General features: G+C 25.5%; 3 protein-coding genes across 5 annotated transcripts; 2 read left to right on the forward strand and 1 right to left on the reverse strand.

Annotated features, from left to right (window-relative positions):
- Positions 1-248: 248 nt before the first annotated feature.
- Positions 249-7,103, forward strand: LOC122502935 (coiled-coil domain-containing protein 25). Its single transcript, XM_043613287.1, has 5 exons — positions 249-402; positions 550-597; positions 2,889-2,980; positions 3,549-3,931; positions 6,751-7,103. Exons 1-5 carry the CDS (start codon positions 378-380, stop codon positions 6,830-6,832), a joined length of 630 nt encoding a protein of 209 aa, XP_043469222.1. The 5' UTR covers positions 249-377; the 3' UTR covers positions 6,833-7,103.
- A 1,547-nt stretch (positions 7,104-8,650) lies between these two features.
- Positions 8,651-11,286, reverse strand: LOC122502921 (dihydrofolate reductase). Its single transcript, XM_043613259.1, has 5 exons — positions 11,036-11,286; positions 9,680-9,835; positions 9,421-9,544; positions 9,213-9,322; positions 8,651-8,731 (listed from the first exon to the last, which is right to left on the reverse strand). Exons 1-5 carry the CDS (start codon positions 11,251-11,253, stop codon positions 8,653-8,655), a joined length of 687 nt encoding a protein of 228 aa, XP_043469194.1. The 5' UTR covers positions 11,254-11,286; the 3' UTR covers positions 8,651-8,652.
- Positions 11,287-12,323: 1,037 nt separating this feature from the next.
- On the forward strand, positions 12,324-19,248 carry LOC122502969 (dolichyldiphosphatase 1-like). 3 transcript variants are annotated; one of them, XR_006301687.1, is made up of 7 exons: positions 12,324-12,800; positions 17,422-17,522; positions 17,598-17,776; positions 18,015-18,242; positions 18,333-18,576; positions 18,829-18,936; positions 19,021-19,248. XR_006301687.1 is itself a non-coding variant. In XM_043613334.1 (5 exons), the coding sequence occupies exons 1-5, from the start codon at positions 12,689-12,691 to the stop codon at positions 18,460-18,462; spliced, it is 750 nt and encodes a 249-aa protein (XP_043469269.1). In that variant the 5' UTR covers positions 12,324-12,688; the 3' UTR covers positions 18,463-18,608. The 3 variants fall into 3 exon arrangements, 1 of the variants encoding a protein (XP_043469269.1); XR_006301686.1 differs by lacking the exon at positions 18,829-18,936; XM_043613334.1 differs by lacking the exons at positions 18,829-18,936; positions 19,021-19,248 and having other exon boundaries at positions 18,333-18,608.
- Positions 19,249-22,030: the final 2,782 nt, after the last annotated feature.

The raw sequence follows: 22,030 nt of genomic DNA on the forward strand, positions 1-22,030 counted from the left end.
TTTCGGGCAAATAACATTTCGTACAAATTACTTTTCGCAAAAATGACAGTTCGTAATGCTGTCGCTTTGAACAAATGACAATTCGCGAAAATGAAAATTCGGAAAAATGACAATTCGTTAAAATAACAGTTCGTGAAAATGGCATACAGCCCATACAGCTTTAGCAATGTAGAAGCAGCTTTACGTAAAACCTCGAATGACGTCACATGCATCACGTGAGCCAACGTCATTTGCGGCGAAAGTTATTGTGCTCAGGGCTTTAGTGCACAGAATTTTCATGCTTCTGCAACTCAAGCCGAGCATGAACGTCAAAAACAGTCAAAAACATTGTAAATCTTTTCTAGTAAGTTATTTTTAGTGTGTGTTTTTATTTAAAAATGGTGTTTTATTTTGAAAGTGATGGTAAGTATATTTTGAGCTTTTAGAATATTGTTTTTTTTATCTGGAAATCATAATATTTCCGATAAAAGAAGTCTATTCTTTTTATGCTATAATTTAAGTTGAAAAAGGTTAGAAATTGTTACAAACATTTAATTTTTTAATTTTCAGTGGTGGAACCACCTGTAACTCTATTTATGGGTGTTGATAAGCACGAAAGTAAGTAGTAATTCTTTTTCCATTTAAGATTATGTTTAAATATCAATAAATAACAGACTGTACGTATCATATTCATTGACTTGATCAATCATAACCTTAATTTTTGTTTACAAACTTTAGCAAAATTCAATAAAATTGTTTTTAAGTAATTCTTCAATTCTGACTTTCATGAATATTATTCTAATAAACAATAAGTCACAACATAAAAAACAATTTTTTTTATTTACATTGAGTCCAATAGTTACAACCATCAAAGGATTACAAATTTTCACAAGTTCAACATAATACGTTTTCCCCAACGCCTTGCAAAGAAAGGTTTTTTCGTAATTTCGTATAATTTTAATTTAATGTTTAATTAATGTTAAATTGTCAAGCGACAATTTCATGATTTTACAGGAAACAAAAATAACACGTATTTAAAAATTTTCCTGGTCATTTAAAGAAAAATCTAAAACAAAAAACGTTTCAAAATATTATTTCGCTTTACCAATGAAAATACAATTTATGAAGATAAACCTACATGGGCATATCTCTAGAACCTTTAACTTTTCAATGAGAAAAAATTTGTTAGATTGATAATTTTTTTTGAGCACAGTACATATTGAAACTCTGTCTACATAAACTTTAAGAAATAAGCTTTCAAAATATGCAAGTGGAAAGATAAAATGATTCGTCTTCAAAATGTTATAAACTATTTAAAATTGCGAATTATTTTTAACGTGCAACAAAAGAATATTTAACAGGTGTTTGTTTTTTAGAATGGAAAACAGTTGAAAGTAATTATCTAAGGGGTTGTAATTTATAATAATAATTATATTATTATATGATATATTACTTACTTTTATATTTATTATATTATTACTAGTCATTAACATTACTTTTCTTTTATTTTTTGTTTGAATTACTAAAAATTAAAATGGTTTTTATTTTAAAAATAGATTTTAATTAAACTGAATTGTAAAAATATGAAATTATAATGTATAAAGTTTACCTTGCAATTTCCAGATACATTTTATTTAAATTTAACACTCATAAACTTTCCAATTTCTATTCATTTTTTTCTTTTTTCTTAAATCTTATTTTTTTAGAATTAATTTTTTTGGATCATTTATTCTGTGTATGAAAAATCAAAATAAACATTGAAACTTAACCTTCAGTTTTATTTATTAACAGTTTCTATAAAAAAAGTGAGAATCGACAACTTCGTACTTAACAATTTCTTTTCTAAAAACTTTTGGTCGATTACGGTCGACCGTAATTGACAAATATTTTTACATTATCTTTGCAATAAAGTATTTTTTCTTGAAGCACATTCACGAGATATTAAATGGCACATGCGAAAATATTTGCAAGTACTTTTAAAATATTTTTATTTGATTTTCGTGGAGTATCACTCGAATTACGGTCGTTTTCAAATTTTGTACGCACGTGTTTTCTGTTATTTAAATTACAACAGCTTTTTGAAGGCACATCACACGAGGCACATCAATTTACTATGTCTCAAAATAATTCTAATAATTTCAACTTTTATTTCCCGTAAGTCATTTTGATGTGCCATTTGTCTTATTAATGAAAAATGATAAATATTTCGATTGCGATCAAAAAGGTTAAAAGTGAGGGACAACTTTTAAAAGCTTATAACTTTTTTCACAATTAACAAATTTTTAATTTTCATACGGAAAAGTGTTCACTGTTTAATTAACTTTATATAAAGATGCGTCTTAGAATTAGTAATTCTTACTCATTACAAAGTTTTATCGTTTAACCCTTCCGAAAGTATGGTTAGGGACAAGTAGATATTGTAAAAAATCGGGCACTCAAATTGGAATAATTATTGATCTATTTAATAAATTAATGTAAAACCTTTTGGAACTAATTTATCTTATCAAGCTTTAATATTTCCAACAAAAATAAAGTAAAAAGTTATTGAAATGATCAAAATATATGCGAGGGACATGAAAGTTAAAGGTTCCAGCGAAATTTAATATATATTTAATGATATCAAAAAGAAAGCAATATTTTTAACCATATTAACCTATTCATAATAATATTAATTTCTTTTGTGTTTCAACTGAATTGCATTGTAAGTGAAAATTTATGCTATTTTTTTATTCTTATTAGTTATTTTTATTAAAAACGAGTTTAAAAAACAATGTACAAGAAATAATCCTTTTACAGAACTGTGTAAATGAAATTACCTGATTTTTTTTATAAAAAATGCCACCGTTCAATTACTTCTACCATAATGTAATGTAAAACTTACGTGATGCTTTTATTTTTGTTTCACTTAGATGAAGATCTCATTAAATGGGGATGGCCGGAAGATGTTTGGTTTCACGTAGATAAATTTTCGTCAGCTCACGTATATTTAAGACTTCGTTGCGTAAGTTGATGGCAATTTTCCATTTCACTTTTTACTAACGAAGTGTTTTAATAAAAAGCAGTTTAATGATCATAAAGATATGGAACTTCAATATCTGTACCTTTTCGCACGTTATTAATCAGTTTTCTTGAAAGTATCAAATTAATATTAAAGTGTATCAAATGTCAAAAATTTGGATCAATTTTTTATTTGATCTACATTTTTGGTATCAATTCGTTTCAATTTGATACTATTTAGTTAACAGTGTATGAAATGGAACATTTCTTTACCGCTTGCGAGAAAAAGTGCGAAATTTTGTAAATTGAAAGACCATTTTTGCTCGACTAGTTTTAGAATTTTTAATAGTATTTTAGTATGCAGGGGTCAAAAAAACACGCCAAAAAACAAAAAATCAAAATCTATAGAACGTACCTTTTTCTCTTAGACACAAATGCACTTTTTCTTCCGTTAAATTTAGGAAAAAATACTTGTCTCATTGAATAAAACCCTGAAAATAAGCATGAAATGTTTATGATGTTTATGAGATGGAATTGCTCTAAAATAAAATTTCGTGTTTAAATAAATGAAGGGCCAGACAATTGATGACATTCCAAGTTCAGTGTTGGACGATGCAGCACAACTTGTAAAAGCAAACAGTATAGAGGGAAACAAAATGAATGACGTTGACGTCGTATACACAATGTGGTCTAATCTTAAAAAAACTCAGGGCATGGATGTCGGACAAGTGGGTTTCCATAAGGAAAAAGAAGTTCGTAAACTTCATGTTGCAAAGCGTCTCAATGCATTAGTCAATCGATTGAACAAAACCAAAAGGTCAGAACAAGTTAACTTCCGATTGGCGAAAGAAGAGAGAGACAGGAAGGAGCGAGAAGATAAGAAGAGGATTCTCAGAGAGCAGAAAGAGAAAGAAAAACAAGATGAGAAACAACGTCAAGACGAAGCTGAAATAAGGTAAAATGTTTAAGCTTTATTTCAAAATTATAGATTTAATATTTCATAATGAAGCTGTTGTCAACTAAATTTAATTATGTAATTTGTTTAATTACTTCAACTATCTTGCAGGCTTTGCACTCATCTACTAAAACCTACTATTTACTACTTTTTTTTAAATTATGCTACTATTTGGGTACTTTTTTAGATTTCACCCACTAAAAGCTACTATTTCTGTTTTTTTTTTAGAAATTCCACTACTTTAAATTCGCTATAGCGAATTTAGAAATAAAAAAACTATTCCCAAAACTTATAATATAATCAAATTCTTTAAAACGATTCAATTATTTTCAAAAAACAGTCGAAATTCAATTATTTTCAATATCTAGTATTTTCACAAAATAATTCAATTGAGGCCTTGGATCCAATAACTCGCCCGACGCTCGGAGGAACGCGCAACTGCCAGTCAGTGAGCAGTGAGCGCCTCTGGGCCACTCACTGCTACCCGGCTGGTATTAGCGCGTGTCTTCGAGCGTCGGGCGAGTTATTGGATCCAAGGCCTCAATTATTAAAAAAAAATTTATAAAATTCATCCAAAATTCAATTATTTTCATAAATAATAAAATTTACACAGGAATTCAATTAATTTAGAATAGCAATTTCAAAAAGTTTCGAAGAAATAAATTATTTAACAAAATTTTTATACAATTGATTCTTCACAATAATTTAATTACTTTCACTAATAATAACATTTTTCATGAAAATTCAATTATTAAAAATAAAATTTTCATAATATTTGTTATATTTTGAACAAATTAATTATTTGAAACATTGTTTATAAACTTCTTATAAAAAATTCAATTAATTTTCAAAACTAACAAAATCTTTCACAGAAATTCAATTATTTTTAAATATTTTAATAAAATTTTTCGCAATAATTCAATTATTTTCATAATAAATAATAAAATTCATCTCAGGAATGCAATTATTTTTGAAAATTTTAATAAAATTCTTTGTAACTATACTGAAGTATTTTCATAAATAATAAAATTCATCGCAGGAATTCAATTATTGTTAATACAATTTTACAGGAATTGCTCAAAAAATGTAATTATTATTAAAAATTTAATTTCAGTTCCTCGAAAAAATCAATTATTTAATAAAATGTTTTTTTTAAATTCTTTGGAAGAATTCAATTATTTACAAAAATAATGGAATTTTTCACAGGAATTTAATTATTTTCAAATATTATTTTAATAAAATAATTGTTCGAAAGAAATCAATTATTTTAAATACAATTTTAATTACATTTTTTTGAATTTTTGAATTCAATTATTTTGAGGCATTTTAATAAAATTCTTTGCAAAATTCAATTATTTTTATAAATAACAATATTCATCAGGGGCCGTTCAAAAAATACGTAACGCTTTAGGGGGGAGGGGGGGGGGTCAAGGTATTTGTTACGGTCAGCAGAAAAAATGGCGCTAATGTATACAACATTGCGTTACATGGGGGAGGGGGGGTCCAAATTTCCGAAAAATAGCGTTACGTATTTTTTGAACGGCCCCTCACAAAAATTCAATTATTTTTAAAAGTAATAAATTTCTTCTTGGAAATTCAATTATTTTAATAAATAGTAAAATGCTTTTTAAACATTCAATTATTGTCAAAAATTTTAATAGGATTCTTTGTAAAATTTAATTATTACTTCCTCATAGAGGAAGTATTGTAATACTAAAATTTTTCGAGTTCGATTTTTTGACATATCTTTATGTTATTTGACCTCAGGAGTTCAAAAATGTTATTTCGTGTGTGTGTGTGTGTGTGTGTGTGTGTGTAAACATTACATTTTCATAAATATTTCGAGATCATGAAGAGCTTTAGGGATGAATTTTTTTTTAAATTGTAGGTCTCAAGTGCAGACATAATATAAGACTATTTTCAGCCCGATTCATAAAGTTTAACTATATTTTTTTTGGATTTTTAATTTTTCAAAAAATCGTTTTTGACCATAATTTAAAAAAATGTTAGGATACCTATAAAGGATTTTCTCTAATTTTGTAGAGTTTTTTAGACTCATCTTTTGAGCGCTTATTGAACATTTTTTGTCCATACTATCCGGAGATATTAAACTTTTAAAAATCAATGGAAAATAAGACTTTTTTGAAAATTTTATTGAAAAATGTAGAAGTAACTTTAAAATTATTGTTACCAACTTGTAGAGCATTAAAAAACGCTTTGATTGGCCTATTTTTGAACCTAATTCGATCATAAATCTCGAAATTATTGGTATTTTAAAAACCAAAAATTGTGAAGAATGACATTTTTTCAATTTTTTTGTTTGAACATTTTTGTTTAACTATTAAACTATTATAACTATCTTGTAGGGTATTCAAAAATACATTGATTGACCCAAGATTCAATCACTTTTACCATTTTTATAAAAAGTTATTTATTATTTATATTATTATTATCTCTATGAGGAAGCAAAGTGTTCATGAAATGAGCACCAAAATTATAAAAAAAATATACAATTTGTGCAGCGGTTTTTTTAAAAACTTTTCTATAGCTACTTTTTTACTACATTTTTTAGTCTAGAAGGTACTTTTTGCTACGTTTTTAAAATTAATTATCGAGTGCAAAGTCTGCATCTGAATCTGTTGATTGTCATCTACACTGAAAGAAAAGATGTATATTTCCGTAATCCAAGGAGCTTTATTACTGATTTTTCTATAATATTGTATAATTTTTAGAATTAGTTGGCAACTACCTTCAATGAATAAATATATAGAGGATTGATTCTGTATGAAATTATTTTAAATAACTAATTTCATTTTTAGGAGTTACAATTCGTTATTTAAAAATGCAAAAATGACTATGAATACGGATAATTCTGGTTACGACTCTGACGAATTTATGTGATATGAAATCTTTCTTCAAACTTTCAATTTGATTAGTTAATATGATTTATTGATTGACTGTGAATCGATGCAAAAATGGATCTTAACTTCTAAGTAACGAAGGATTAAGTACTTATTGTATATTTTCTTCAAAATACATTCGTTGACACAATTTTATTTAAGAACTTGAATTCAGAAAAAACTTATTAATATATCTCTCATCACAAACTCACAAAAACAATATTTTCTGTAAATGTTATTTGTTATTTTTTGAAATACATTATCTAGATGAAGATGTTTGGAATTCTTACTCAACTCCTCTAAAATTATCAAGTAACTAAAACCTTATTTGGCTAATTTTTTACAAGTGGGTCACTTCAGCGAAAACTGTCTAAAGCTGGTTGCTCGATGATTTTAAAAAATTCTGTAATTAATATATAATATTCTTCAATAAAATTAGATTACGAAAACTCAGTATAAATCATTAAAAATAGATTATAAATGTCATGAAAATAAAAATTCAATGAAAATCAGGTTAAATTTATATAATTTTTCATATTTATTAAATAATTAATAAGTACAGGTCCCAAAAAAATTCCAATTTAAATAAATTTATAATTTTAAAATATAACAATTTGAAAAAGTTTCGTGAAAATTCCTTTTTCTCCACAGAAGATGTAAGAAAAAGAAATTGATGTTTATTATACTGTGCAAGTACAAAAAAATACTGATTCAACTGTTCTGGTGAGTTATTTTTAAATAATTTTCATTTATTTAGATGAATTTATCAAAAATATATTTATTTAAAAAGTAAAAATCAGTATTTATAATCTATTTTTAATGATTTATACGGAGTTTTCGTAAAATTAAATGGGTTATGTTAGACAGCATAACCAGTTACAAATTAAAAAAAATATTTAAAAGAATGTAAAATATAGGATTTGGATAAACCACTAAAATATACTCCAATTTTATTGAAGAATATTATATATTAATTACAGAATTTTTTAAAATCATCGAGCAACCAGTTTTAGACGGTTTTCACTGGAATGACTCCAAGTGTAAATAAAATGAATTTTCAGTCGGATTTTAATCGAAATTTATTTAATTTCTTTACATTATTTTCATAAAATAATTATTTAATATTAATCACAATAATTATAAATATAAACAAATGCTAAGAAGCTTTTTATTATAGGTACACTGAGAAAACTGGTTTATTGGACTAAACATCTGGAGGGACAAATCGTTGATATTTGAGAGTTAGGTATTGGATAACAATCTAAATGTTCAAATACACCATTGACAGATATTCGTGCCATTTCTCTTGGAGGGAAAATGAGTTTATAACAGAGGGACAAATTAACCATCTTGAGAAATCCCTTCCTTATCCGGCGCGAAATGAATAAATATGGCAACCTAACCCCTAAATTAAATACATAAAATGTCAGAAAAATAATTTCGCGCGCATCAGATCGTACACATTTTCTGCGCAACTTTTAACCCTCAGATATAATGGGAGAGAATATACAAGTAGATTTCCATTATCAATTCAAAATTTATTTTAGAAGGACTATTCAACTCTCTTCATAAGCAAAGGAAACATACACTTTTTGAACCTCTGAATTTGACTCTCCAGTTTTCTCAGTGTAGGTATTGCGAAATAAAATAAGAAAACATTTGAATAAAAATAGTCAGAAAATTTTTTAAAGATTTGGATTTATTATTAAAAAAATATATTTCGAAAATTTACAGTATCATTTTAAAAAAAAATTTCCTTCAAAAAACAATATAAATTTTTTTTTAAGTTGTGAATACTGATAAAATTTCAGGAAACAAATTTTATTGCTCTGTTTTATAAACTTCGTACTCAAATTGAATATCACCTTCTTCTTGTATTCCTTGAGGAACATTTGGATCACTGAATAACAAAGAAAATGAATAAAACTTGAGATTGAAAAAAAACTTTTCTTAAACTAATATAATTTTTAATTAGAATTAGCCTTTAGAGGGTCGGCATCACTACTCAAATGGCCAAAAATTTAGAATTTCAAAAGAAGCCTTAAAACATAACATTTAAAAAGTTTTGGGATCACCAAATCCGAAACAGAATTTCAAAATTTAAAATGGCGTATCCAATATGGCGGACAACATTGGTCATTTTTTCAAAAATTCATTTTTCGCAGTGTTGCCGGCCTGGGTGGCCACCATTTATTTTGACGAATCTTTTTATTGAATTGACTTCTTACTTATAAATGTTTTAAAATAAAAAACTATTAAAATCTGTGAAAATTTACCGATCCTCTAAAGGTTAAGGAAAAAATATTGTTCAAAATCAAGCGATTATTTCATTTAGAAGTTAAAAATTTTTCTAAAATAACAATAATAATAATTGTACTTACTCGACAAGTACAAGATTCTTTGGTAAAGATGGGAAGAATGTATCGCATTCATATTGTTTTTTTACCCTCGTCAAGTAAAGTTTATGAAAATTAGGTGAACTCATTGCTTCCTTAAAATCATTAAAACCACAGAATTATGTTAAACCATCCATATTATTCAATCAGTCTTTACTATACCGTTAAAATAAAAATTATAAAAATTTAGTACTTTGTAAACCGATCCACCTCCAATGACCCAAACTTTTTCCACTTTATCCTTCAAAGGAGAAGAAGCAATTTCATCAATTGCATTTTGTAAACTGTGGCATACGATTGCTTCATCACCTAGATCCCTATTAAAAAATATAGTATAAATTAATGTCCGATAATTGATTTATTAATTTAAGAATTAGAACGAGTAAAATGATAATATAATGATAATATTACTTTAAAGTTGCATTATAATAAAAGTAAAAAATTATACTTGCAATTTTTGTGATGTTAAAACCATATTTATCCTATTTTTTAACGGTCTAAATTTTTTTGGAATGCATTCCCAAGTTCTTCTACCCATAAGAACGACATTTTGTTTATTTGAATCTTCAGTATTGCTGGTCATGTTCGTAAAAAATGCCATTTCACTTCTATAATTTATAACATTAATTTTAAATTAGAAATGTGAAAGCACCTTATTTATTTTTTAATATGAATTTGCAAAGGGGTAATTTAGATGTGATCAACAGTTAGAACCAATTTTCAATTTGGTTATAGAATGTGAAATTTTTTTATTTGAAGTTGGAATGTCTGCATTTGAATCTTAAAAAATTAAAATAAGTAACAAATTTATTTATGAGTAGGAACCGGTGAAATTTCAACCCATCTACATTTTTATTATTTATGGGTGGTCAATTTTTTTGAATAAAGTTTTCGAGAAAAACGCTCTTAAAGTTAATAAGTCAATATTGATATTCCTGGACATTCATATGGTTTGAAAATCGTTACTCGGGCATTTTTGGAGTTGCTGATTAAGAATCTGGAATCAGATTTTTAAAATTCACAATGGCGGATCTAATATGGCGCTAAAAAGTGTGTTAGTAAAAAAAATGGTGAAAATTGACATTATTTTTTTCCAATACCTTCAACATTTTTTATTTTCATTATTTTCACCTGCATTGAGGTTCATATTCTTAGAAAAATAGTTAAAAGTGTAAAAAATTATTTATTTCAAATAAAAATTAAAAGTGTCATACGCCCCGCAACTGTATAAATATACTATGCTTATAATTAAAATGGGTTAAAAGAATTTACAAATATTGTTTAAGATAGCAATAAAATAAAGTCGAAATGTCCTTGACTTTTGATTTGCCTTCTTTACAATTCTGAATATTATGGATATTGAAATATTTTAATTTTTTCAAAAAATAAAATTTCGAAAATGTTCAAAAATAATTCTTTTCGTATTTTAATAATAAAGAATAAATTTAGATCCTAAATGCCAGAAAAATAATTGCCGCTCCTTAACAACTGAAATGTCCAAAGGTTGAAATTTTACCGCTCCCTACTCTTAATATTTTTCTTTTAAACCTATATAATTATTATTTTTAAAAAGAAACATTTTAGACATCATGTTATAAATATTTCTAAAAACAAAGCGCAGTTCTTCAATTATTAACAATGTAAAGCAAATGTTCAGTGACAATGTCTATAGCAATCATTTATATCTTAATCTTTTATCAATTTTTTTTTTATAAAAAAGAAATTTATTACAATTTTTAACTTTTTTCTCTTCTTTCTAATTTTAAAGACAAGTAATAAAATTTTTAAAAAAACTATATTTCAGTTACTTTAAACGCCAGGGTAAATTTCCATTGATCCCAATTCCCATTCCCTCACAAGCAGCAGCAATTAAATTTAATCCAGGATTCATTTTCTTATTATGAGTTGAATAATAACTATTAACTTGATTGTCAATTTTTTTAAAAAAATGACCAAAATACTTGTTGATGCAAGGCACTGATTTTATATGCATAAATATATACAAAATTCTCCGGTCAACGGTCATATACCGGTGTCACGAGATATCACGGTTGGGAGAGTGATGAGACTATTGATTTCAATGAATTTAGTTCTCTCATAAATCCAATGGCGCTCCGATCGGAAAGGAGTCACGTTATGCTCATTCCACACTTGCTAGTGCGGAACGTCTAAAGGCCGTAGCACAACTACTTCGCGAACGCAAAGCATGAGTTAGAAAAGGACAAATATATATTTGTGCCCTTTTCTATCTCATGCGTCTCATTCGCGAAGTTATTGTGCGTTGATCAAACAGAGACAGAAGTGGTGTGTTTTTAAATTTTCGAGAATTTAAGTTGGGGTAATATAACCAAAGAAATTAGGGTAATTTAATTTTTTCAAGAGAATATTGAGAATTTAAGTTTATTTATTTAAATAATTTATATTTATTATTTTTATTAATATAAATACATATATTTTAACACAATTACGATGATTACTTTTATCTAAAAAAAATTTTTAATATGAAAATAAAAAAAAGGAAAATCATATTTTTTTATCTTATAAATGTAATGTTATTTATATTTATAAAATAATATGCGTAACTTAGTACAGTCAAGTCTCGCAAAGTGTCGTTTTCAGTAAGTGTCATGACTCATAAAGTGTGGGGTGCGACCGTCTGTACCAAAAACATAAGTTCGAATGCTTATTATGTCGAATATAAAATTTAGAAATGACTAGATACGCGAATCCTCAATAAACTAAATTATATATTCAATGAAATTCAAAAGTTGGGAATAATCATTTGATATATTCTGCATAATGAAGAATATATAAGTTTAACGGTGTTCGATGGTCTCTGAAATTTCTAGATTATGTTTGACAAACAGTTGTCGCCCAAGAGAAACGGCACTGCCTGGTTTAAATGACGTGAAATTGGTAAACAATCATTTTCGAACAAGTTTTTCTCTGCACAAAAGGACTTTTTGCAAAATCTGAATCCGAACCATCGACACAAATCTTCTCCTTCAAAACGCAGCGTTCGAACGCAAGCATGTAAACACTGCCTCACAATCTATCCAACTGCTCTCTATTGGCAATCTAGTGAGTTGCTTCCTCTTTGATGGAGGGGGAGAGCCTGATTCACTTATATAAATTTGTTGTGACAGTCTATTTCCGTCTTACTTTCGTGTTCAAAATAGAAGATGTTTTCCTAAAATTTATAAATTGTCTTCAGATTCAATCAATGTAAAAGAAAACAAACAATTAATGCAAAATAAATGCGAAAAACGTCGTCTTCGTTATCATAAGTCTGTGTTGAATTTGTACATAATTTTTAAACATTATTAGTTAGACAAGTGTTCCCGCAAAAATAAATATTTTATTTAAATCTCTTATTTCTATATGTGAGCAATTTAAATAAAAAAAGGAGCGAAAACAGTTCATTCATGTCACCGCACACGCGGCATCGGTGATATTATAAAATGGCAACACCAGAAAACGAATCTTTTTTGGATATAAAATCCAAATTGGGAGTTTCAAACGACAATTTAGACTGGATTCCACTTTCATTGACACTTGTCGAGTATCCGCAAGGTGAGTTTCACAAGGTAGCCATAAAGTACTAAAAGTCTATAAAAATGAGAAAATTTCAAAATATTCTTGTACTTTTAGCATAAGTAAACATTTCCAACAAGTTTTTTCTCTACTCGATATAATGGAATTTTCATAAATATAGATTGACGGCTTAAAAAACATTTCTTTCTGATTGTTAATAATTCAATATTATTGAAATTTCTTATCTTTGATACATACATTAAAAATGAGCAATTCTATCTTATTTTAAGTGTATGTTTATTTCCAGAATATTGTAGTACTATTCATCTTTTGTTCTAGAAAATTTTCAATTTACTTTTCATTTAAATTATCACTTTATATTCAGTACTTTATTTTTATCTCCTCATGCTTTTTCCTGACTTTCAGATAGAATTTTTACTTTTTCCCTTCTTCCGATAAGAAAAGATCAAAATTATTTGCAATTCAATTTTACAAAATTTCAATAAATTATCAAATTTATTAATACAGTTTTTTAAAAATTATTCAAAAAATTTTTTATAAAATTTTTTGCAAATATTCTGTTGTTAATAATAAAATCTTCACAAGATTTAAATTATTTAAAATACAATTTTCATTAAATTAAAAAATCAATTATTTAAAAAAGACTTTTATAAAATTTATTCTTCTCAGAAATTCAATTATTTGGAAAAATTTTAATAAAATTCGTTGCAAGGATTCAATTATTTTCATAAATAAGTTAAAAACTCATCGCAGGATTCCAATTACTTTTAATACAAATACAATTTTAAATAAACTAGAAAAAAATGAAATTATTCTTAAATATTTTATTAAAATTCTTTAAAAGAATTAAATTGTTTTAAAAAATTTTGATATAATTTGTTTATTAGAATTTAATCATTATTTTCAATACATTTTAAATTAAATTTCTTGTAAGAATTTAATTATTTAAGAAATTTTCAATTATTCAATAAATTATTAATTTTTGTATTTAAATAATTGAATTCTCGTAGAACTTTCTAATAAGAATTGATTTAAAATTGAATTTCAATTAAAATTGTAGACAATAATTTATTATTACAAGCGTCATAGTGAGAATATTTTGGAAATGAATAAATTTCAAAAGATTTTTAAATTGAAATCTTTAAACATTTTAATTGTTGCAAAACTGTAATAGTGTTAAAATTTTCTTTTTGAAATAAAATGGTTGAAGTTTTGAATAACTTTATTTAAAAATTTTAAAACAAAAAAATAATTAATTTTCAAAGAATAATTACCTACAGTTGTAATTTTTAGAAATAGTTAATTTTAAAAAATACTTTACATTGAAATCATTGCTAAAGTATTTTATTTCCCGTGGAAAAATAAATATGCCAGGTTTTTAAATATTTATTTGATAGAAAGTATTTTATTTTTGAATCTAATTTAATTTTTAAAATTATGAAAAAATTGAGTCGTCAAGTTTAATTTTTCTATAGCTATTTTTTTACTACTTTTTCAATCTTAAAGCTACTATACATGACCTGTGGCACCCCTGAATTAAATATTTTTTTTGAATGAACCAAGCACGTATTGCAGTTAACTAATTTTTTTTGTTTCATTAAACAAGTATTTTGTTCCATTCAGGAAAAAATTTATTATTTGAATGAAACAAAATATTGTCTTTGAGAAAGTTTTATATCTTAAAATATATTTATTATTTATTATTAATATTATTTTTTAAAATATAGTTTACTACATTTATTTGATTCGTTAATGGTTGTTTCTACTTTATAACTTTTTTTTCAATTGAGGGCTCGGATCGAAGAACCGACGCTTCGCAATGTTCTGTGCGTTTACAAGCGTCGGTTCTTCGATCCGAGCCCTCAATTGTTTATATAGAAATATTTTTAAAGTAATTTTTGAAGCATCAAAAATATTATTTATTTGTGTATTTATAATAGAATAAACTACTGAAGTTTTTAATGATAAAAGTATTAATAGTTAATTACAAAATAAAATTCCAATAAAAATTAATTTTTTGTAAACAAGAAAATAAGTCTCTTGAAAGTTTCATTTTAATTATAATAATAATTATAATAACTGATTTGAATTTATAATTTTTGAAATTTATTTTCTAAACTGCTGTGTTCGTTGCGTCATGCTCATCCTCATGAAGATTTTCTTTTCATGAATAAATATTATAAATTTCATCATTGCCATACATTAATATTATTATATTATCATGTAAAAAAGGATGTTTTTAAAAATTTCGAATTACTTAAAGTGTCAGAAACTATACAATAAATACAGAATATTGAGTCGTAGATAATTTAATACGCAAATGATGATAAAATCTATAGTTTTAAGTTGTAGATGAATAAATCGTACAATATTTTAATATGATCTTAACGATTTTATTTTTCATGTACATGTCCTTTTCAAAACTAAAATGTTAAATATTTTGTTATTTAAAATTTTAGTTCTTTCAAGAACTATTTTGACATTTTTGAAAGTGGTTGTTACAACTATAATAAAAGATGGAAAAGTAGAATATGAAAAATAAAAAGTCTTGGATAGCAAGAATTATTCTTTTATGTTTTCCTTTTAGATGTATAAACACAATATAAAAGTGGTCTTGGTCATGTTTTAAATGACAATGATTGGCCAGATGATTTTATCTAGAATAATTTTAAAATGCTACTAAATTCAAAACTCAACAATATACCTACATGAAGCTTAAAAAATTTCTGATGCTTTCAAAATTATTTTTAAAGTTTGTCTGGCATTCGACAGTATATCTATTTTCAACTTTAATTTAAAAATTAAATTTTATTATTTATTGTATATATTGTTTGGAATTTCGAAATTAGTTTATTTTTTTAGTTTTTCATTATTTGCCAAATTATACAGACCTCAATCATAAAGATTGATGATGGGCATGAATTATTTAATTTTATAAAATTAAGAATGATTTATTAAATTTTTCTGAGTTTTGAAAGTTCACACATGTATAAGAATTTAGATAATTATTATTCAAATCGTGCAGAGACTATGTCGGGGGCACTGGAGAAGATAGAATTGAAAATAGATAACATTCTTTAAATAGGATCGAAATAACCAATAGAAGTCGAAGGCTGTTTGATAAAAAATATTGCAGAGAATCTAGAGTCGAGTGATTTTTAATGGTTGAAGTTAGAGTGTAAAAGAAGAATGTTATAGAAACTGTCTAATTTTCAGGCTCTTGCATTTGGGTGGCGTAATTAAAAATTCAATTCAATTATTTCCACTATTAATAAAACTCCTCGAAAAATTTATATTATTTTTAATACTGTTTAAATTAATTAATAGAAAAATTCAATTATTTTCACAAATATAAAGTTTTCCAAATGTATTCAATTATTTAAAATAAAATATTCATATAATATTTATTATATTTCAAAAAAATTAATTATTTTCAAAAATAACTTTTTTCTCACAGAAAATCAATTCTTTTTAAACATTTTAATAAAATTTTTCGCAATAATTCAATTATTTTCATAAATAACAATATTCATCATAAGAATTCAATTATTTTTAAAAGTAATAAATTTCTTCTTGGAAATTGAATTATTTTAAAAAATTCTAATAAAATCGTTCGCAAGAATTCAATTATTTTCAAAAAAATTTAATAAAATTCCACACTGGCATTGAATTATTGTCAAAAATTTTAATAGAATTCTTTGTAAAATTTGATTATTTTCAAAAAATATTCGAAATTCAATTATTTTCAATATCTAGTATTTACATGAAGTTTCGCAAAAGAATTCAATTATTTAAAAAAAATTAATAAAATTTATCCAAAATTCAATTATTTTCATAAATATTAAAATTTCCACAGGAATTCAATTAATTTAGAATAGCTTTTTAAAAAAAAAAATTTCGAAAATATCAATTGTTTAAAAATTTTTTATAAAAATCTTCATAAGAATTCAATTCTTTTCATGAATCATATAATAAAAATTTCTCGGGAATTCAATTACTTAAATTAGAATTTGCATAAAATTATTCGAAAGAAATCAATTATTTAAAAATTTTTATAAAATTCTTCGTAAGAATTTAATTATGTTTATAAATATTGAAATTCTTCGATGAATAATAAAATTCGTTGCAGGAATTCAATTTATTTGCAGGATAAGAAAGAAGTAAATATTTTTTGATGAAAATTAGGAAAAAGTTAGGAACATATAAAATAGAGGAATTTTTGTCAGTTTTGTAAAGTGTCTAAAACGAGTTTTTTTGGTTGTCAAGTTTAATTTTTCGATAGCTACTTTTTTTAGTTTGAAAGATACTTTTTGCTACTTTTTAAAAATTAAGTATCGCGTGTGAAGTCTGTTATCGCAATCAGGGGAAAAGTCAAAATTCTATCTGCAAGTCAGGGAAAAGTAAATTAAAATTTTTGTGGCTTTTTACTACTTTTTTTTTAGATTGAAAGCTACTTTTTAAAAATTAATTATCGAGTGCAAAGTGTGCAAACTATTTTAATGCGGTGAAATAAATTTTTGGAAAAAGAAATTCGTCTTATTCATGTAGACTTAACTAGGAATGAAACCCATTTTTATCTAAATGTTGTTTTACATAAATATTTTTTAATCATAATTTGTTTACATTTTGTAACTTTCAGGTGATGGATTTGGAAAATTTTTAGCTCTTATTAGTTTAATGCCCTTTGCCGTATTGACTGGTTTTATCACTTTGATAATTTTTAGACGAGATCTACATACTGTAAGTCACATTCATATTAAAATTACTATGTATGTATGATAAAAAATAGTACAAAAACAAATTAAATTTTTACAGATTGTATTTTTTATTGGAATGGTAATAAATGAAGTTGTTAATTTTTTGTTAAAACATACTATTTGCGAAGCTAGACCTATGAGACGTGAAGTTCTGTACTCCGAATATGGAATGCCATCGTCTCATTCCCAATTTATATGGTTTTTCACAGCATACATGGTCCTTTTTGTATTAGTCAGGTAAATACTTTGCAATGTTATAAATTGTTGATCGTTTTTTTAAATTGTAAGATGTTTCAAATTTTTTATTTAATAATGAATTGTTTCCGACATAAATTCAATAGGTGTGTAATTTTTTCGATCTTTAAAATTCAGTTTTTTTTCACTATAATCATAAATTATCAGTCACTAGGATTGATGGATTATTTAAGAAAATATTATTGACGTATAAAGTAAAAACCTTGTCTCACAATTGCAGATTGCACCATAACAATAATAGTACAATCTCACAAAAATTTTGGCGTATGCTGACAATAGTTCTTTGTATTACTGTAGCTGTATTTGTAGCGTACAGTAGAATTTATCTACAATATCATTCGAAAGCTCAAGTGCTATGTGGAATGATTCTGGGAAGTGCATTGGGAATCATTTGGTTTTTAGTCACACATTTAGTGCTGACTCCTTTCTTTCCTGTCATTGTTTCATGGTAAGTTTCATTATTTATTATTCAAAATAATTAAATTTTATAATTCATGAAGTTAATTGAATTGTTATTATTTGTTATAATTTGTTTCAGGAGAGCCTCTGAGTATCTCCTATTAAGAGACACATCTCTTATTCCAAACGTTTTATGGTTTGAATATACAAATATTCGCACAGAAACAAGAGCTCGTTCTCGCAAACTCGTTTCAATGAAGTCTCAATGACGCCTATTGGTCAACCAATGGGCAGAAAGCAAATAAAGAGAATACTTTGTTATCTATTTACAGAAACGTCACAATACTTATTATTATTAATATTACGTGGATCTAAAAGCTCAGGTAAAAAATATAGCTTGATGACGATTTGTAAAGTTATGACTTTTATTCATTATACCTAAAACAGTTATTTCTAGATTTTTCTTTTAATTTTTAAAAAGCATTGTGACTAAGAAAAAAATCTAAAAATCTAGATTTTCAGCTACAGAATATTCTGTGTCCTTGTTTTAAAAACTTAACGTTAATTTTTTAAAAAATGAACTTTTTATATTTCCTAATTTAATTACAAATATTTTATAATATAAAATGTTTCAGTTGTCAATCTGAATGATCTGAAAACGAGATGTAAATAAAAGTAGCAAAAGTGAAAATTGACAAGTTGAAGGAATTTTTATTTTTTAGAATTCTTTTTGAAATATAAATGTATGTCGTAAAATTTATGCAGTAACTTGATGTCTAAAGTTCATTCTCCAAGTCTTTAAAATTTAAAATTTTTTGTGTTTACAGATAAAATTGCATTTATTTGAAGGCAATAATAGGAAAAAACGTTTATCGTAAGTCAGTACCATAAATGGACTGGTCATGTCGATCAGAAGAGACAATAGGCAATGATCGACATTTCATTTCCTTTTTAATAAATAAAATAAGTTTTTTACTTCAATTTTTTTAAACATTTCTTTAGATACTGTACTGTAGTGAATTTTTCAGAGTAAAAATATGGTGATTTATAAGCTATATTTATGCGTACATTCATTTCATTTGAGTTATTTCAAACCATATTAAAAAATAAGAGATAACCCTGTTTTTTCATTAATTTTGTAGTTTTAAAAAACGAATACTTTTTTCGAGTTTGATTTTTTTCACATAAAAGAAAAAGTAAGTAGGTAATTTTTAAGAAAACCAAAGGAGTAACAATGAATTTCTAATTTTTTCGAGTATTCGGTTCAAAAAATGAAAAGTTCAAAATAGCACAATGGAGTTTTGAACTTTTTGCATACCTCTAGTTTCTTTTATTTTAATGGAGACTCGTGAATAGGCTCTAAAAACAGGGTGGCCACTGACCGGGAAAACCGGGAATTAGCCTGGAATTTTATACACCGGGAAAAAGCCTGGAAAAAGCCGGGATTTTTAATAAAAACCGGGAATTATGACATTTACAGACAAAATCGCTAAATCTATTATATAAAGACACTAAAAAACGTGTTTTTGAAGGTTTTAAGTATTTTTTTCATTAACCTGACGTGCTAGAAACTTCTACATAGTCTTAAATTAAGGGGGATTACTCATGAGAAAAAAATTTTTCTTCGAATTTTTTTTTCTTGCTTTTTTAAAATCCTTAATATCTCTAGAATAAAGGTTTTAAATTTTATGACGAAATTTAGCTCCTATCAAAAGTTATAGTAAATCACACTACCGTCAGAGTGGCTCCACGCGCATGGCCCAAAAACATACCAATCTTTAAATCATGATATTCCTGAAAAAAATAATGTAAGAAACTTGAGAAATCTGCCGTTAGAAAGCTTATAATATTCAATGTTAAATAATATAAAATTCGAAATTTTAAGAAATTACACAAAGATTTTAACAATCGATAAATTTGAAAAAGAAAATTAAAAAATTAAAGTTTTTTTGACAATTTTTTAAACTCTGACATATTTTTTGAAAATTGTAGACAAAATTTAAAACTTATATAGATGTGATCCTTTAAGTCTTATCTTTAATTTAAGACCAAAAACGTTAAAAAATCTTATTCGGTTCGCGAGATATCATTATAAATATCAGTTCATGTTTTTTGACAAATACATTGAATTACTCAATTTTGTATGGTTTTTGATAATAAAAAGGCTCGCGACGAACATGAAAAGGCTTATCAGGAAGCTTATAACTTACTTTATTGACCTAGGATAGCAAATTAAAATTTGGTAAGCTCTTATAAAAACCAATCCTTATTAATAAAATCAGATGTCTGTCTGTACATTGCTTAAAACTTCAAAATGTTAACATGATTAGTTATTATGGACATCAGAGATTCCAAAAATGTTCTTAAAAAATTTAATGTATGTATGTATGTATGTATGTATGTATGTATGTATGTTTGTCTGTCACAAAAACTTTGTACCCCAATCACACAAAAACATGTGAATCGATTTAAGTCCAACTTGGTAGGTTATTAGGTATTGTCCCAAGGAAGGTTTATAAATTTACAGATTTAAAAAATATTAATTAGAACGGGAGATATTCAATTTTTTCAAAAAATTCAAAAAATCGAAAATTTCAAAATTTTTTATTTTTCATGGATTGCTTTTGAAGTTTATATACTTGAGTATTATATGTTATTTAGTCACATTATAGCATAACTTTGCAAAAAATAAAGTCCTATAACTAATATGTAAGTATAAAAATGTTTTCAAAAAATCGAAAATTTCAAAATTTTACATTTTTTTATGGATTGCTTTTAAACTTTCTATATTTGAGTATTACATGTTATTTGGTCACATTTTAGCATAATTTTTCAAAAAATACTATTCTACAACTAAGATGTAAATATAAAAATATTTTCAAAAACTTGAAAAATGGAAAATTTCCAAATTTCACAATTTTTAATGGATAGCTTTTAAACTTTCTAAAAATGAATATTATATGTTATTTAGTCAGATTTTATCATAATTTTGCAAAAAATACTATCCTACAAGAAATATAAAAAAATTTTCAATATATCAAAAAATCGATACTAATTACTATATGAAGTATAATTCAGTAGTATTTTTGGAGTCTCTGATTAATATTTTGATGTCAAAATAGTGCAATTCAAAATTATTTATCAAATCAATCTAATATTTTCAAGAAGTTCAGAAATATTGAAAATGGAAAGTTTTTATGATTAAAATGATTTCGCAGGATGTCAAGAATTGTAAGTCACCTGTGATACAATACAAGCATATTATGCCACTAGGCAAAAACTTACATGTTAAAACGTTTTTTCATTTTAACTCTAGATTTAACTTTAAGAGATGTTTTGAGCAATGTAAAGACAAAAGTTAACACGGTGTCTATTTTTGTTTAACAAAATTCCCTGCTTTGTCCAAACTTTTCACGGTTTATCTCTTTTTTGTCAAATTTAAATTTACTTGATTTTATCCATAAATAAATCTACAAATGGCTATAAAAATTTACTTATTTTATGAAAATACTGTTTCTTAAGTTCATATAAATATAGATTGTATTACTTGCTGTCGTACAGTTTTCTGTTTATACTAATACATTTAACTGGGTATCTACCAAACGGGAAAAACTGTAAAAAGCTGGGAATATGCCGAACCGGGAATTTTCCTATCAAATTAAGAAAAAGTTTCATTATATTAATTCGCTTTTAAAAAATTGCTTTTTACTTCAATTTTTATTGATGTATAATATTTATGAAAACAGACCCGAGTCAAAATTTAAGCCCTACTTTCAGCCTAAAATTTAGGTCTTATGTTAGGTTTTAGCAGTCGTAACGTAGGGTCTACTTGCGATA

This window comes from Leptopilina heterotoma, unplaced genomic scaffold, assembly GCF_015476425.1.
Source record: "Leptopilina heterotoma isolate Lh14 unplaced genomic scaffold, ASM1547642v1 Lhet_24, whole genome shotgun sequence".
Classification (NCBI taxonomy): Eukaryota; Metazoa; Arthropoda; class Insecta; order Hymenoptera; family Figitidae; genus Leptopilina; species Leptopilina heterotoma.